This window comes from Polypterus senegalus, chromosome 5 (genome assembly GCF_016835505.1).
Source record: "Polypterus senegalus isolate Bchr_013 chromosome 5, ASM1683550v1, whole genome shotgun sequence".
NCBI lineage: Eukaryota > Metazoa > Chordata > Cladistia > Polypteriformes > Polypteridae > Polypterus > Polypterus senegalus.
The window spans coordinates 51,944,704-51,960,508 of NC_053158.1; the positions used below are offsets into that span (position 1 = coordinate 51,944,704).

The 15,805-nt window shown below is 36.7% G+C and overlaps 1 protein-coding gene across 2 annotated transcripts in view; it reads left to right on the plus strand.

Moving 5' to 3' along the window:
- sulf1 (sulfatase 1) overlaps positions 1-13,488 on the plus strand; it is a 133,958-nt gene extending 120,470 nt beyond the window's left edge. For both annotated transcript variants that reach the window (XM_039754621.1, XM_039754620.1), the window contains 4 exons: positions 826-968; positions 1,218-1,341; positions 6,315-6,348; positions 11,626-13,488. In XM_039754621.1, coding sequence (XP_039610555.1) covers positions 826-968; positions 1,218-1,341; positions 6,315-6,348; positions 11,626-11,656 — 332 coding nt within the window. In that variant the 3' untranslated portion in view covers positions 11,657-13,488. The remainder of the gene's footprint in view (positions 1-825; positions 969-1,217; positions 1,342-6,314; positions 6,349-11,625) is intronic.
- Positions 13,489-15,805: the final 2,317 nt, after the last annotated feature.

Sequence of the window (15,805 nt, forward strand, 5' to 3'; positions counted from 1 at the left end):
CTTTAGGAATGGATAAGTATTAAGTGAAGGTAAAATGTGTGGCTTACGCAAAAAAGAATGAAAGAAAGTAAAAGAGAATACACCATTAAACTCTAGTATTGGTGTGATTGTGTCTTAGAATATGTAAACATAATTGAAGCTAACCATGGTGGTTGAATGAATTACAGTGACAATGTGCAAATCATTCTTAGTCCTCCTTCCAAGGATGACTACTGAAAATAACACTCTTTGATAGCTCAGACATGACAGGAGCCTGCATGTTTTGGCTATTTGTTACAGAATGGCAGACTATCATGTAATTTTAGTAAAGCAGACAAGATTAACTGACAACTTTACATTATTTGGGGATGGTTTTTGAGGAATGCTGGTGGCTGAGAGGGTTTTGTCTTTTGTCTTATATCCTGGATGATGCTCATTTAAATAATAATTAGCTCTGATTTGGTTTAAAAGGGTCTGTAAGTGATAATTATTATTTGGAGTAAAACTTTATTTAATTATTAAGTTCAATTCAGTTGAGTTTGTTTTTTTTAATAGCACTCTAAACAGGAGTAAAGGTTTAAAGTGTGTGCACAAATACACCACTGCTGTTCATTAAATTTGCAATTAAAGAAAATTGTGGAAATTGTATACTTTATAAGAAATAACTAAAAAAAATAGGCAATGAAACCAAAGTATGTCAGGAGATGCATGCATGTTTTAAATATTTTATCTTATGATTATATGCTGTGAAAGACTACGAGAACAGACCTAAATCTGTCTGTGGGCTTCTCTCAATAACTGTCAAAGGCAAAGAATGAACTTGCTCTTTTCAAACTTTAATTACAGTGGGATCATTCTGTGCTTGTACCAGTTCCAACAACAACACCTATTGGTGTTTACGAACGATAAATGAAACCCACAATCTTCTCTTCTGCGAATTCGCTACTGGCTTTTTGGAGTACTTTGACATGAATACTGATCCCTATCAGGTAAGAGCTCTTATTCCAAAATGCACTGTCACAGGAATGCTTGGTAGGGTGCAGGAAGTGTGCATTGTGATGTCTGCAAGTCCTTTCAAATAATTTGAAAGGCAAAGTTTGGTACCTTCTTATTGGCAAAGCAAAGGGTAAATGCTGTTATTATTTTAATTGGGTGGAAATAATAATTTACTAATAACAAACAATAATGCAATGTGTTCTGCTGATTCGATCACTGCTTATTTTGTCTCATTCTCCCAGCTGATAAATACAGTTCACACTGTTGAGAGAGGAGTACTGAGCCAGCTCCATGTACAGCTCATGGAGTTAAGAAGCTGCCAAGGTCATAAACAATGTAACCCAAGGCCACAGGGACCTGAAACAGGTATACTATAATCATTTCCTTTTAACCACTCTGCAATCAAACAAACAAAGAGACCATTCTTGATTTCACTTTAAGTCTGAATGGTGGTAAATGATTTTCATAGTTCTTGTTTTCAGGTTTTTAACAAGAAATTATTTTTTAGGTATCATCTCTTTTAAATTGGTATCTGATTTTGTTCAGTAGTAAAGGGGAACTGCCTGTCCAGCATTTGACCAGCACCATATTTGCAAGTGCTTTAGCTGTGAACAAATATGCAACTGCGAATAAGATTTTCAAGTCCACAGCATTGCTTTAAGATTTTCAAATTATTTTCTTTGTACATAAATCTACTGAGCACCCAAAGTTTTTTTTTCTTTATAGATTCTCTTTTTGATCAGAAGCAGTAAGTGCATATTTGTTTAATCCTGACACAATGATGGGAAAATTATTCAAACTTGCTTAATCCCAAATCTAACATCTATGCCAAAGCAGCAACTAATCTTGAATGAGATGCCAGCATAAATAAGAATTCTACCTTAAATGGCAAAACCTTCACAAACCATTTCTTGAAAAATGAGAGTTTATGGAGGAGAAATAACTAGTATGAACAATAGGGGGCAAAAGAGGTTATGAATTATGCTTTGGGTAAAACAGCAAATGTATGGATATGTTGCATACAATTTGAGGATGTCCTCACCCTGTCAATTTCTTGTGAAGTTTATGATGAAATTGAATGAAACAAAGTTTTTTAGATGCTTTGACATCTAGCAAAATTAGAAATAAATGTTGAAAACTAAAAACGTATTCCTGTTTTTAATTTTGAAAGTTATTAATTAAAATGAAATGAATTCTTATATAGATGTTATTAAGTCTTTCCATTAATTCAATATGATGGAAACTGCCCCAAAAATAGGATTTTACAAAAGCAGTGACAGACAATTGAACAATTCAAAACCTATTCTAAAGGATGTGTGACAACAGCGCACTGAGAAATTTATTATTTCCAAATTAGAGTAAAAATTTCTCCATGTAGTCTTCCCATACAAATTGTCTCCCTTTTGATTCCTTAAAAGCAGTTAGTTTTAGAATATCTGTATTTTATTTTTATTGTATAATAAATTATACTAAATATATACTAAATTTACTAATATTCTAAACATGCTTAATCCAATTCAGGCTTAAGCCAAAGCACTGGGCACAATACCACAACCAGCCCTGGATGGGTCTGGTGTCAAAATGCTCTCTCATGCACACATTCACACTTCTATTGGCCCAATTTGGAATCATCAGTTAATCCACCCTGCATATTTTTGGGGATATGGAAAGCAAATTGCAATACCCAGAGGAAAACCCACATAGACTTTGAAAGAACATGCAAACTCCATGCAGATTGCAGGATTCGAACCCAGGATGCAAGATCAATGATGCAGTATTGCTGACCAAGCTGCCCACTGTGATGTCCTTTTATTGTGAAATATACTAGTATAATAATATAATATAATTAGTATAATAGTATACTAGGACAGCACGGTGGCGCAGTGGTAGCGCTGCTGCTTCGCAGTTAGGAGACCCGGGTTCGCTCGGGTCCTCCCTGCGTGGAGTTTGCATGTTCTCCCGTATCTGCGTGGGTTTCCTCCGGGCGCTCCGGTTTCCTCCCACAATCCAAAGACATGGAGGTTAGGTGGACTGCCGGTGCCAAATTGGCCCTAGTGTGTGCTTGGTGTGTGGGTGTGTTTGTGTGTGTCCTGCGGTGGGTTGGCACCCTGCCCAGGATTGGTTCCTGCCTTGTGCCCTATGTTGGCTGGGATTGGCTCCAGCGGACCCCCGTGACCCGTGATTCTAATTCAGCGGTTTAGAAAATGAATGGATGGATGGATGGATGGATAATAGTATACTAATTGGCAAATTATGCATTTGATATTGTATACATTATTTATCTAAATACAAAACAAAAAATAATGGTATACTGTATAAATAGACCATTGTAAACCATTGAAAACGCAAGACAAAACCCTGAGAGATAAATCATGCTCAATGTAAAGCTATCTTTTGTGTTCTGTAATTTTGACACACAAACTTTTTTTGACATTTACATTGATTCAATTAATTGTGCAACTGATTTGAATATTTTTCCACTTCTGACAGCAAATCATCAAAATGCCAGGCTGTTGACAAAATTTGCTTTTTGTTAATTTTCTCTCTGCAGTGGGTTGGCGCCCTGCCTGGGGTTTTTTTTTTCTGCCTTGCGCCCTGTGTTGGCTGGGATTGGCTCCAGCAGACCCCTGTGACCCTGTATTTGGATAATGGATAATGGGTTGGATAATGGATGGATGGATAGTTTTCTCTGCTATTTTTGCTTTTGACTTTTACTGCATTACATTAATTAGAAAGACCAACAGACTTGTCATCAGTGTAATTTTCAGATAGACTTGTCCCATCATTTCTAAAAGCATTGGTGGTAATTATTATTGCCCTGTTGTACTGGCTTAAATATAATAAAATATAAACATTAATAAGCGGAAGAGGATGGATGGATGGATAAACATTAATAGTAAATTAAAAATACAGTGAATGTTTGTTTACACTGAGTTACAACTGTCATTATACAGTCAGAGCTTCAGAGTTGTTGAAAGTGGTATTTAAAATAGGCATCCTGAGCAGGTATACTATCTACAGATTGTATATGCGCAAGACAGAGGAAAAACGGCAGAGGATAAATATTTATGTGGTTCAGTGTACAGCACATTAGAGGCAGCCGGACAAGAAAGCATGTCATCATGTCTGATACTGTTACACTTCTATCATAAATAGATTAACATCTGAAAAATCTTACGGAAACAAAATGCTGATTGCTGTTGCTGGTAGGTCTAGGGCAGAGTTAGAAGACAGGCAACAGTCAGTTGGCTAACGAGAGATTAAAAATGTCCTGCTTAAAGGGACATATCAGAACACACAATTTGCCATAATACCATGGATAGGTACAGCAATAAACATTACAAAGGAGTTTCCCTCCAGTCAGCAGAAACAAGAAGCTGTGGATCCACTAAACTGTAGAGTATAAACACTGAAGGACTGGAAAAGATTTGATATTGTTCTAGTAAATACCTGGTGTCCCTTGTCTTTCATAATCAAGGAAAAGGCACAAGAATATAGCAAGAACTTGCGAATTTATAGACATGTCCAAACAGTGTCAACATAGTTTTTGGCAATGATGTAATTAAATGGAGGCAAAGAGCTGATGTTTATAGAATCATTCCTCAAAAAGGCATATTTTAGTCCATTAGGAATAACTTACTTACCTGCGAAATTTCAGCCTGATTGTTAAACATTTAGAGGTCACTCCATTCTGAGTGTTTTATTTATATTATTGCTACATATGTACTCTTGCTAAGAGTTCTTAACTGGCTCAATGATTAGTGAACAATAAAAACCAAATGAAGCAGAGAACATTCTAATCCCTCCTCATCAAGAGCTTCTAGTGCTGCATTTGCTTCATTATCAAAAAAGAGATACAAGAACATCTTCCAGTTCCCTGAAGTTGTAGGTGCTTTGGATTGATCTGACCTTCCAGACTATGGTGCTGTATTGGTGTCTGGCGCTGTTGCAAAAGCCCATGGCCTTGACATTTTTAGAAATTACATTATATCAGGGCTCAGTTAGACAATAAAAAATGTAGGACTAGAAGCAGCTGCAGGAGATAAAAAGAACTGAACTCTGGGGTGTCCACTACTGCTTACACTGGGAAGGAAAACACTGTGATATTGTTGGATTGAAGGCCAGTATTGACCATATTGCTGTTACGGTCCCTGGGAACGGCCAGGAAAAATCTTTAGCAATTCTGGAAATGGACAGAGATACAGGGTAACGTCAGGCCAAGGCTTGTGTTGAACAGCTAATGTGATCCAGTCTTCAACAAATTTTCTGAACTAGCAAGCATGTGCAACGATAGTGAACAATGCAGCTGAAAAGCAATACATTTCATTGAAAAGTACAATAACTAAAGAAAGATGAGGAGCAGAAACAATTTAGTCTTTGACTAGTAATAATCCATTGCAACAATTTTCTAACTTCATCAAAGACAGGGCTAATGTTGTAGACCAACAGTATGGGACAGTTGTCTGCTGTTTAGTGCAGATAACATAAAAACTGGCAAATGGATCAACCTGTAAGTGTTTATTTTCATTAAAATTGTGTGATTGTTATAAATATGATAAAGAATAAAACCAGTCTTGTGGAGAACTTGAATTAGTTTTTTTTTCTTCTTTTTTTTCTTTAAACCACCCTAGAGGCAATGCACTATAGCACATGCTCCCAACCTCTGTCTCTCTCTCTCCCTGTAATGTGACCTAATTTGGAATTGACTTGTTGGAGCATAGTCACGCTACTAGCTGATGTGGACATGTTGGAGTTGAAACAGGCCAACAGTGCTGTGCTTAATTTTTGACACTTTAATACACAAAGTTGATCATTTTGAAGGCCAGTAGTGGCCAAACACAATGCAGTATGTAACTGCAAATCATAAAATGGTTGTGTTGTTTATAGAAGTTTATTAATAACTCCGTGGCAAGACTACTGCAGATTTAAGTGCTGGATAAGTGCTGGAATGTCAAATTTTCTCCTGCTGGACTTTTTTTGTGTCAGCATGACAATGTACATAGTTTGGGTTGTTTTCATTTGATTATTTTGCTGTGTTTCTCCTGAATCTGTCAAGTAAATTATCTGTAACTCTTGACAGTTTCTTTCTGCTGCTTTCTTTTCTACTTTTGCTGTTAAAGTATCATTAACACAAGTAACTCACTCACTGTGTTTGTATTTTTTTTCTGTTCAAGCTGCCTCCCACTTCTAAGTGTATTTAACAAAAAATTATTTTTAGGTTCCAAAAGCTGAGCATAGAAGAACCACAATATAAAAGGGTTTATTTAGTTAACTTTTTTTACATTCATAATGTTCTAAAAAATTTAACTGGAAAACATTGCTTTTATTTTCCTAATCAGGCAGTAAAGATGGAGGAAGCTATGATCCACAAAGGTATCCATATTTTTGTTCTTTTTGGTGTTTTTTTTCCTATAACTGCATGAGCCAGTTCATTCCAACTAATATTTTGTGATGCCTTCAGCTACGCTTTCTGATGCATGCTCGTTTGTTCTAATAATTGTGTGACTGAGCATTTCAGATTCATCATTTCACACTTCATGTTGATACAGTCAAATATTTTTTCCATCATTTTGTGCATGTTGTATATACAGCTGCTATATTGGGACTTTGTCGCAGGAGCACTTGCCTATATTTGTACTTATGGTGCTCTCCTAAAAGCATGAAGCAGAAGAAGCTGTAAAACATTTATTTATAAACATATACTAATTTATTGAAACATTTCACTCCAAAATTGATTTAATAGCTCATTAGTTGTGATTGGCTTTTTTTGTATCATTTTTGTTTTTGAAACAGAATTTATTTGTGACAAAAAAAAAAAAAGAATGGGATCCAAGTGCATTGTTTTTGTCAACCATTTAAAACATTTAATGTTCGTTCTTACCAGGCTACAGCAGCATTGAAAGCAGACAAAGCTGAAGAGGCCAGGCTTTTCATTTCTCTCTGTTAGTTATTTTGGAATATTTGTGTTACAAAAAAAATAATATTCCATGTCACTGTGAACCAAAAAATCACTAAATATATAATAATAATACATTTTATTTATACAAGGTGCCTTTCTAAGCACTCAAGGACAGCAAACAAATAAATTAAAAAAACACATTATAAACAAAACATAAAACATCAGAAAATATAAAAATTAAAACCAAAGAAAGCCACTGTAATCATAGAGAAAAAGCCATTTTAAACATTTAGGTTTTAAGTTTACATTTGAAGGTTGAAAATGATTCGATATTTCTAAGCTTAGTAGGTAGTGAGTTCCAGAGCTTGGGAGCAGAACGACTGAATGCTTTATGAAACCTAAGCCTTGTTACCTTGTTTTTAGGATAAAGACGAACTGATCCTTTCTCACCATCATGAGTATTTGTGTGTAATCACAGTAATATTTATTCCCAAAGCCTTAAATATAAAAACAAAAATAATGACAATAATTTTTAAGAAAGAAATGGAGTTCAGAAACACCTTGTGTCCGCTTTTGTCATTTGCTGTTTTCCTGTCTTCAGTAGTTGAAGATTACTGCATGTTTTAGATGGCATGACATTATCTAACCCACTCAATCCAGACCAGGTTCACGGGTGCTGGAGCCTATCCCACCTCGCATAGGGCATAAATTAGAAACAAACCCGGAACAGTCCATCGCAGGCCGAGCACACACATAACACTATCAACTGTACCACTGTTCCTTCCATGTTGTAGATATTTTCAAGAAATAGTCCATCCACACTTAAAAACTTTCTTGGTAGTATGTTTGAATGTGACACTCAGTTCTGAGCTCTGAGCCAACCATATTCATTTTTTAATTTCAAATATTTGTTTTGGTGGTGTTACCTTGGCTTATACAGTATAAGCTGGTGCTGCTGGCATTTCCATGGATTCATCCATCTCCTTTGGGATGAACTGAAAGTAATTAAAATAAGATTCCTAATTTTAAGTTTTGCGTACCAGTCCAAGATGCAAGTTGAGATTTTGCAGATCCACCATATTTCCATTTATTGTTAAATGGCAAAATGTTGTTTTTTAAATGAGACCTATGCATTTGGTTGTGCCCCTCAATGCCAACAGACACAACAGGTTTTTTTCTGTGCAGAATGTGTCCTCCTTTTTTCAGGATGGGCTTTGTCATTTCACGCCATGCACAGAACCATACCAGACACATTATGATAATTCTATCCATAATTCCATTTTTGAGACCACTGTTCAAGAAGCTGGAGTCTACCCTGGCAACACTGAGAATAGGTTTAGGAATCAGTCTTGTACATGGTGGGATGCACTCATATGTTCTCATACCTGCTCACTGACTCAAATCAATTAAAATATATTACTATTGCATGTAGTTTCCAATTCTGAAAATTGTTTAAACAAATAACTGAAAAAAATAGTTTTCACATCACTTATCAGTGCTTTTTAAGATTCTTTATACTGTCTTTACATTCTGATACATGCAGAAGGCACCATGTTCAAGCTGCTATGCTGGCAAAACGTCTGAAATGTATATCAGATACTTTTTCTCACTTGTTTATAGTCCATACATTTTTTTATTATATTCATATTAATTTTTGAAGATTTAAGAAAGACCGATTGCTTCACTGAAGGCAGATGACTGTTTGTATGGTTTGGATTTACTGTTATTTATGAAGCTGTAAAAAAAATCAACAGAAGACTTTAAAACAGGTCTTTTTTGAAATAAAGACTTATGTTTTACACACTCTATTCTATAGAGGATTTTTTTATAACTAGAAACATTTTAGAAATAATCATTTTAATAAATTCAACAATAATCAGTTATTTCAAAAATAGTCCACTGCAAATATCAGCTTTTGCCCAATTAAGTGTGTGTGTTTTTGTTTCTCTTTTGTCTTTTTCTTTAGGGTTTTTTTGGACACAGTCATCTGCTTGCTTGTCTTTTATCTCAAATCAGAATTTTGATTTGTTTTTGTCCCCTCATGCAGCATATTTTTCCACCTGTTTGTTAACCATATTTCATTGTTCGATGACACACAAGGTTCTGTCCTCAAAGCAGTTTCTATATAATTTTTTTCCACAGGAGCCATTGTTTTTATTGCTGCTAATCATATTTTGCTTTACAGATACTAAAATGCACCTGTGGTTTTTTTTTACTAAATTCTGAAACAAGTGTGGGGCTGCTTGCTTTTGCCTGCCTGCCTGTCCGCTTTCTTGGATTGGTTTGCTGTTGTGCTGCGTGCTGTAAGGCAGGTGACAGGCCTGAGAGAAGCACAAAGACTTTCTAGAAAAGAGTAGTTAAATTATTACACTTAATGAAGTTGGAAATTTCAAAGAAAGTACTTTAGGGATGTCAGAAGCATTATTTTGAGTGAAAATTGACGCATCCCGCCCATTGCTAGTTTTATATATTTTATTTGAATTTCATAAAGCACCAGTACTTATTTTAGAATGTTTTGTAGTAAAATGGCATCATTAACGTTTTAATTGAGACATTTTTTAAGAGAAAATCATTAAAGGCTGAATAGCAGGGATAGCGCCCTCATCTCGGATCATCTTGTCAAGCTTTTTACTAGGTCATCATTTTTGGGTACTAAGCACAAGTTTAGATACTGTGGATTCACAATGAGTTCAGACCCCTTCACTTTCTGCACACTTTATTGTGTTATAGATTTAACATTAAATTAATAAATGTATCATATTTGCTCATCATTCTACACTCAACCCACCATAACAAAGTGAAAACATTTTTTCAGAAAGGTTTGCAACTTTACTAAAAAGCTGAAATCTATCATTTTTATAAGTATTCAGATCCTTAATATAGTACTTTGTAGGAGCCCCATTTGGCAGCAGTTACATCTTCGAGTGTTCTTGGATATGTCTCGATAAGCTCTGCATACCTGGATTTGGGCAGTTTATCCCATTCTTTCTGGTAGAACTATTCAACCTCCATTAGATTGCATGTGAAGTGCCTGTAAATGGCCATCTTCAGGTGTTTTCCCACACATGTTATATGGGGTTTAAGTCTGGGGTTTGGCTTAGCTACTCATGGACAGTCCGAGACTTGTCCTGAAGCCACTAAAATGTTGCCTTGGCAGTAGGCTTCCCATCATTGTGATGTTGAAAGATGAACCATCACCTCAGTCTGAGGTCACATCCACTCCAGAGTAGGTTTTCTTCAGGAGACTCTCTATACTTGGATACAAATTATCTTTCCCTCAGTTTTGACCAGTCTCCCTGTCTCTGCTGCTAAGAAGCATCCTTCTAGAATGATACTGTCTCCATGATGCTTCACCTTTTAGATTGTATTAAGCAGGTGATTAGCAGTGCCTGTTCTTTGACAAACATAGTGCTTGGAATTCTCCCCAGAGAGTTCAATTTTGTCTCATCACACCAGAGAATCTTTTTCCTTTAAATGTCATCTGGCAAACTCTAAGCTGGCATTCACTTGCCTTTTACTCAGTAATGGATTCCACCTGATTGATGGAGTGCTGTTGAGATGGTTGTCATTCCGACTGGTTCTCTAATATCAGAGGGGGACTTCTTAAGCTCTATTAGAATGACCATTGGGTTCTTGGTCACCTCACTGACTAAGGCCCTTGTGGTGATTCCAGACTTCTTCCATTTCCGTTAATGCGGCCACTGTGCTCAGCACACTGCTTTAGAAATGGTTTTATACCCTTGTACATATCTGTACCTAACTATAGTTTGATCACTGAGGTCTACAGATAGTTCCTTGGACTTTATGGCTTTGTTTTTGTCCTGATATGCAGTGTGGATTGTGGGACCTTATCTACACAGGTGTGTGCCTTTCTAAATGATGCATCTCTTGGAGAATTAAAGCAAAGAGGATGCACCTGATCATAATTTGGAGCTCCACTTACAGAAGTGAGAGATTTCAATTTTTGATTTTCAATAAATTTGTTAACCTTTCTGAAAACATATTTTCAGTTAGTCAATATGAGTTATTATAGTGCTGGTCAAAACCCAAATTGAGCCCTGTGTGTGTGTGTGTGTGTGTGTTTTGTCCCTTTTGGTGTCTGTATTGCAGACAGGGGAGGTGTTAAGGTCCAGAGTGTGCACTGCTTCAGTTACAGAAATGGTGCCCTTTGGCAGCCATCTATGTTGCCTAATGTTTTGACCAGCTTTGAGTTACTGAGTATAAATTGAAGAGCAATACTGGCAAATTTTTCCATTTTAAATAAAATCTACAAACACGATAACGTGTCCATAAACAAACATCATAAAAGGGTCTGAATGCTATCTAAATCCACTGTAGCCTTTAGTGTCTAATTATTCTTATTCTAACAATATAAGGATTAGACATGGATGCACAAGTAATTCCATTAAAGCTATGGAAAAAGACCTCCTCTTGCTTTCTTTCCCAAGATATCTAGATGACCTCTTGTAGATTGTAGGTAGCAACAGGAATAATCCTCTAATCATTAAAATCATTTAAGAAAAATTCAGCAGTCATCTTGCATTCATATTGTGTACCTGCATACGATACGAAAATAAACATTCTAGCAAGGTGGTTATACATTGAAAAATCTTGGGTATGTGGGGCTCCTAATTATTAATGCCACAGAACGGACTGCATGTTGGCATGTTTAATGAAATGTCTCTAATGGTATGGCACTTTGGCCCCATCCTGACAGTAATGTGTAATCTAAATCTTTGTTTTCGCTGCAGAGAAGAACGATGGGATGGATGGAAAGGCTAGTTTGGCTAGTTCCGCTGATGACAATGTCAACTGGCAAGGACTGGAAGATCTGTACAGTGTAAACAAGAGCTTGTTTCAGTATCGACACAGTAATAACCTTAGCCTGGATGACTGGACTAATTACTGGAAGGATGTAGATAATATGTTTGCACTGTTACAGCGTTTTCATAAATTAAATGTAAACAATAATTTTACAGCCTCTAATGAGGAGGTGATCGAAGCTTCATCCTCTTCAGCTTTTGCATCTGGGGAAATGCCCTCTGCAGAGCTGGAAGAAGCTGAATCAAGTGGTAAGATGGCACCACTGATGAGCTCATTGCCAGCAATCCCTAGTTTGGACTTGGGAACTCTTCACTTTAAAGCAGATCCATTAAGCCCTGTATTGAAACTTGAATATCCCAATGACATACCTGAGAAAGCGAGGTTTGATCCAGAGCACAGGAGGAACAATTATATTGAAACTTGGACCAAGCAGATGGTCAATGACTTGGATGGAAACAGCTTTGCCTTCAGTGGTAATGGAGTGGATGAGATGGAGGTGAAACATGGCTTTGTTTTGCAGTCAGTCTCGAGTTTTCAGCTGGACCAGGATGATGGTGAAAAAGACGACATCTTCAGAGGCCAGGCCTACTTACCAGTGGACTCGGAGCACCTCTCTGTTGACGAAACTGCAAAGCACACCACCCTGATGGGTGATGCTGCCCTTCCTAGTAAGGAGAGTGTGCATCAGAAAGGGAATGATGAGAAACAAACCTCTGATAGCCTAGAAGGCAGTGGCTCCTTCCTTCTCCACTTAACCTGAATATACTTTTCATCCTAGCACACCAAGATGGCGGACTTTCTTTAGACGGAAAAAAATTAAACTGGGGCACTTGTTGTCTAGACTTTGGAATTAAACATTTCCAGGATTAGAAATGCAGAGTGAAACAAGTGTTACTTTTAAAAAGTAATTTATATGTTGTTTAACAAGAACTTTTATATAGTTGGATAAATGCTATTTAATGATTGTGTAACTAAACCAAATGTAGTGCATTTCTTCCTGAAGCCAATACAGATATTTTTATATGTTATATATTTAAATTCCAAGCCGATTACTGTATACACACAGATCACTCCAAACTCGGCTTCTTCACAGTGTGATGGCATGAAGCCCTTAAAGTGCACTCTTCAAAGTAGCTACCACTTACAATTGTTAAAGCTGCCTTCTTGATTTTCTTACACCTTTGTTGCACTTTCTTGTTTTTCAGTTATTTGTAGAATTTATTTCACTTTAGAAAAAAAAAACATTCAAAGCAGATGAAATGCAGATATTTCAGAAAATTATTACTTACTTAAACTGATATTTCTTGCCAGTTGTTGTCAAGCAAAATCAACACAAAATGACAAAGGAATGCCCATTATTCCTTCAGTGAACCCAGATGTTCATTGTCTTTGTTGATCAAAGTTTTAGAGTTTAAACATTCAATAAAGAAACTGTGTAAATATCAAGTCCCAAGAAACAAACTGTCATCACTTTGGGAATGGCAGATGTACACAGTTTGATTGAGACAAGGGTATGCAGATGTATATGCATAAATAAAACAGTGTAATGATGAAACAAATAATCCAACCCCAGTCCTGAAAGGAGGACACCCACTCTGACATATACAGTATGTGTGCTTCATGGTGCCCTTCACAAATCGCATCAGCCTGAGTAGAACTTGAACGCAGCCTTCTCATTATGGAATTGTGTGAAACCGTTGTATTGTCGATGCAGTATGTAACAATTCTGACTTCGGGAAAGTCAAGAAGCGATTTGTTTTGCTTTAAGAAATAAAATATTTTTGTTTGTTTTTCATGTGTCTTATTTTTTGAAAGAAATATTTTTAAATGTACTTAAAATTGTAGACTTTTAAAAGTATTTTACTCATTTACCATACAAAAGAAAAAAAACAACAAATCTTTTATTGAAAACTCTATACATCCATCCTTTTTGTTTTTTGATCCTGTTCTCTTTCAGGCATGTTCACAGGAAACTTGTTTAGTAATGAAGTGAACCAAGAACAGGACATTAGTCCACCAGTGCTCACTCACCCATCCCCACTGGATCAGTTCTGGTGTGTTAATCAGCTTATTGGCATGACCTGAGCCTCTGGGGAGGAAGCTGCATCTGGAAGTCACTCCTGATAGGAATAAAACTGGGTTGAAAGCCGTGAGGTGGCAGTGCTGATCCTTACCAATTTGTTTTGTATGCCATGCATGGTAGTGCAGATATCTGAGCTGCTTCCTTATAGCCTCAAGGACCTAGGTTCAATTTGTAGCCTGGCTCACAGTGAACATGTTGGCACATTTTTTTTCCTCTTGCCTATAAGATTTTCCTCCACCTAGACCATGGTGGTACCTTAGGTGGAACCTTAATGTTTTTAAATGTTTTTGTTCTGCAGTGACTGCAAAAACTGCACTTTTTAAAACAAAAACTACATTTTTGAAGAAATAGAAAGTAAAATAGGGAAAGACTATGAATTTATTATACAAAGGTTTTATTAGAAGCTTATTTATTTTACTATGCAGTGAAGATATAAATAAGAATTTCTTCATGTTACTATCTACCTTTGTTTCTCAGCACAGTCCCCAGCCTGACTGACTGAAGAGTTTTGTTTGCCACCATTCAGGAGATTTAAAGAAATGCAAACCTGCATTCTGTTTATTTGGTTTCCAGATTAAAGTAATGAAGACAGCTTTTATCACCAATCATAATGTAAGAAAACAAAATCCTGAAAAATCTTGAAAACAACGCTCTACTAGTGACAAAATAAACAATGAGATTAAAGTTAAAATTTTGAGATTAAAATCAACATTTTTACTTTAATCTCAACATAGACTTTTTTTTTCTTCTCTGTAGCCCTAATACACTTCCACATGACAGTCAGACGGTGGGCTTGCGTCTCAACTTTTTATGTAGACTTTGATATCTGACCACTTATTTTTTTATTTCAGGCGCTGTGTGACTTTCTGAACTTGAACTTTTGAGTGCCTTCGCCACACTCTGCCACTCCATCAATTTCCTTTTATTGTTTATACCACTGCTTAAGCCACCAAATAGTACATTTTTCTTTGCCTCCTCTTCACTGAGCAGGACCTCCATTTCACATTTGAATTTTTTTGGATGTACGCTCATTTCTAGTTTTGTCAGTATGCCATGTTTTAGTGTGAATTCTATGCAAGGCATTATGCATGAGACCCAAGGTCTGTCAGGTTGGATGGGGACCACCAGTGGACACCTATGTTCAGGTCTTTCCAGAGATGTTCATTTTGGTTTAAACCACTGCTGTGTTGTCTTTGCTTTGTGTCCTGTTGGAAGGTGAACCTTTGACTCATTTTGAGATCCAGAGAACACTAAAGCAGGTTTTCATGACAGATGTCTCTGTATTTTACCCTTGTTCAGCTTACCCTATTCTCCTGGTCACTGCAGCTGAAAAAACAACCACACCACTATGCGCCATTGCTGGAATTTGTATTGTGCAGATGATGAGTAGTTTATCGTTTCCTCCAGACATGACACTTATCATGGTTTTGTCAGGTCAGAGAATCTTGTTTCTCAAGGTCCTTTAGGTTCCGTATTTCAAATCCCAAGCTTGCTTCAGTGTTTTGCTTCTGGGGGCCACTCCATTGGTGGAGTGTTGTAGTGTTAACCTGACCCTTCTCCAGTGATTGCTCAGTTGGCCAGTTCTAGGAAGATTGATGGTTGTCATACTTCTTCTAATTAAGGATTATGGAGGCCACTGTGCTTTTAGGAACGTTCAATTTTGTAGCCTTCCCCAGATCTGTACTTTGACACAATCCTGTCTCAAAGCTCTGCAGGCAATGCCTTCAACCTCATGCGTTTGATCTAATACACATTGTCACCTGTGGGACCTTCTGTGCACAGGTGTGTGCCTATCCTAATCATGTCCAATCAATTAAACTGACCACAGGCAAATTCCAAACAACATGTAGAAACATCTCAGTAATGATTAATAGAATGGGATGCACCTGAGCCAGATTTCAAGTGTCATAAAAAAGACTCGGAATGCTTGTTTCATTGTGATATTTCATTTTTTTGTCGTTCTGTTTTGTGTTATTTGATAAGGAACAAAATTAATTTAAATTATTTTAGCAACGTAACGTGCA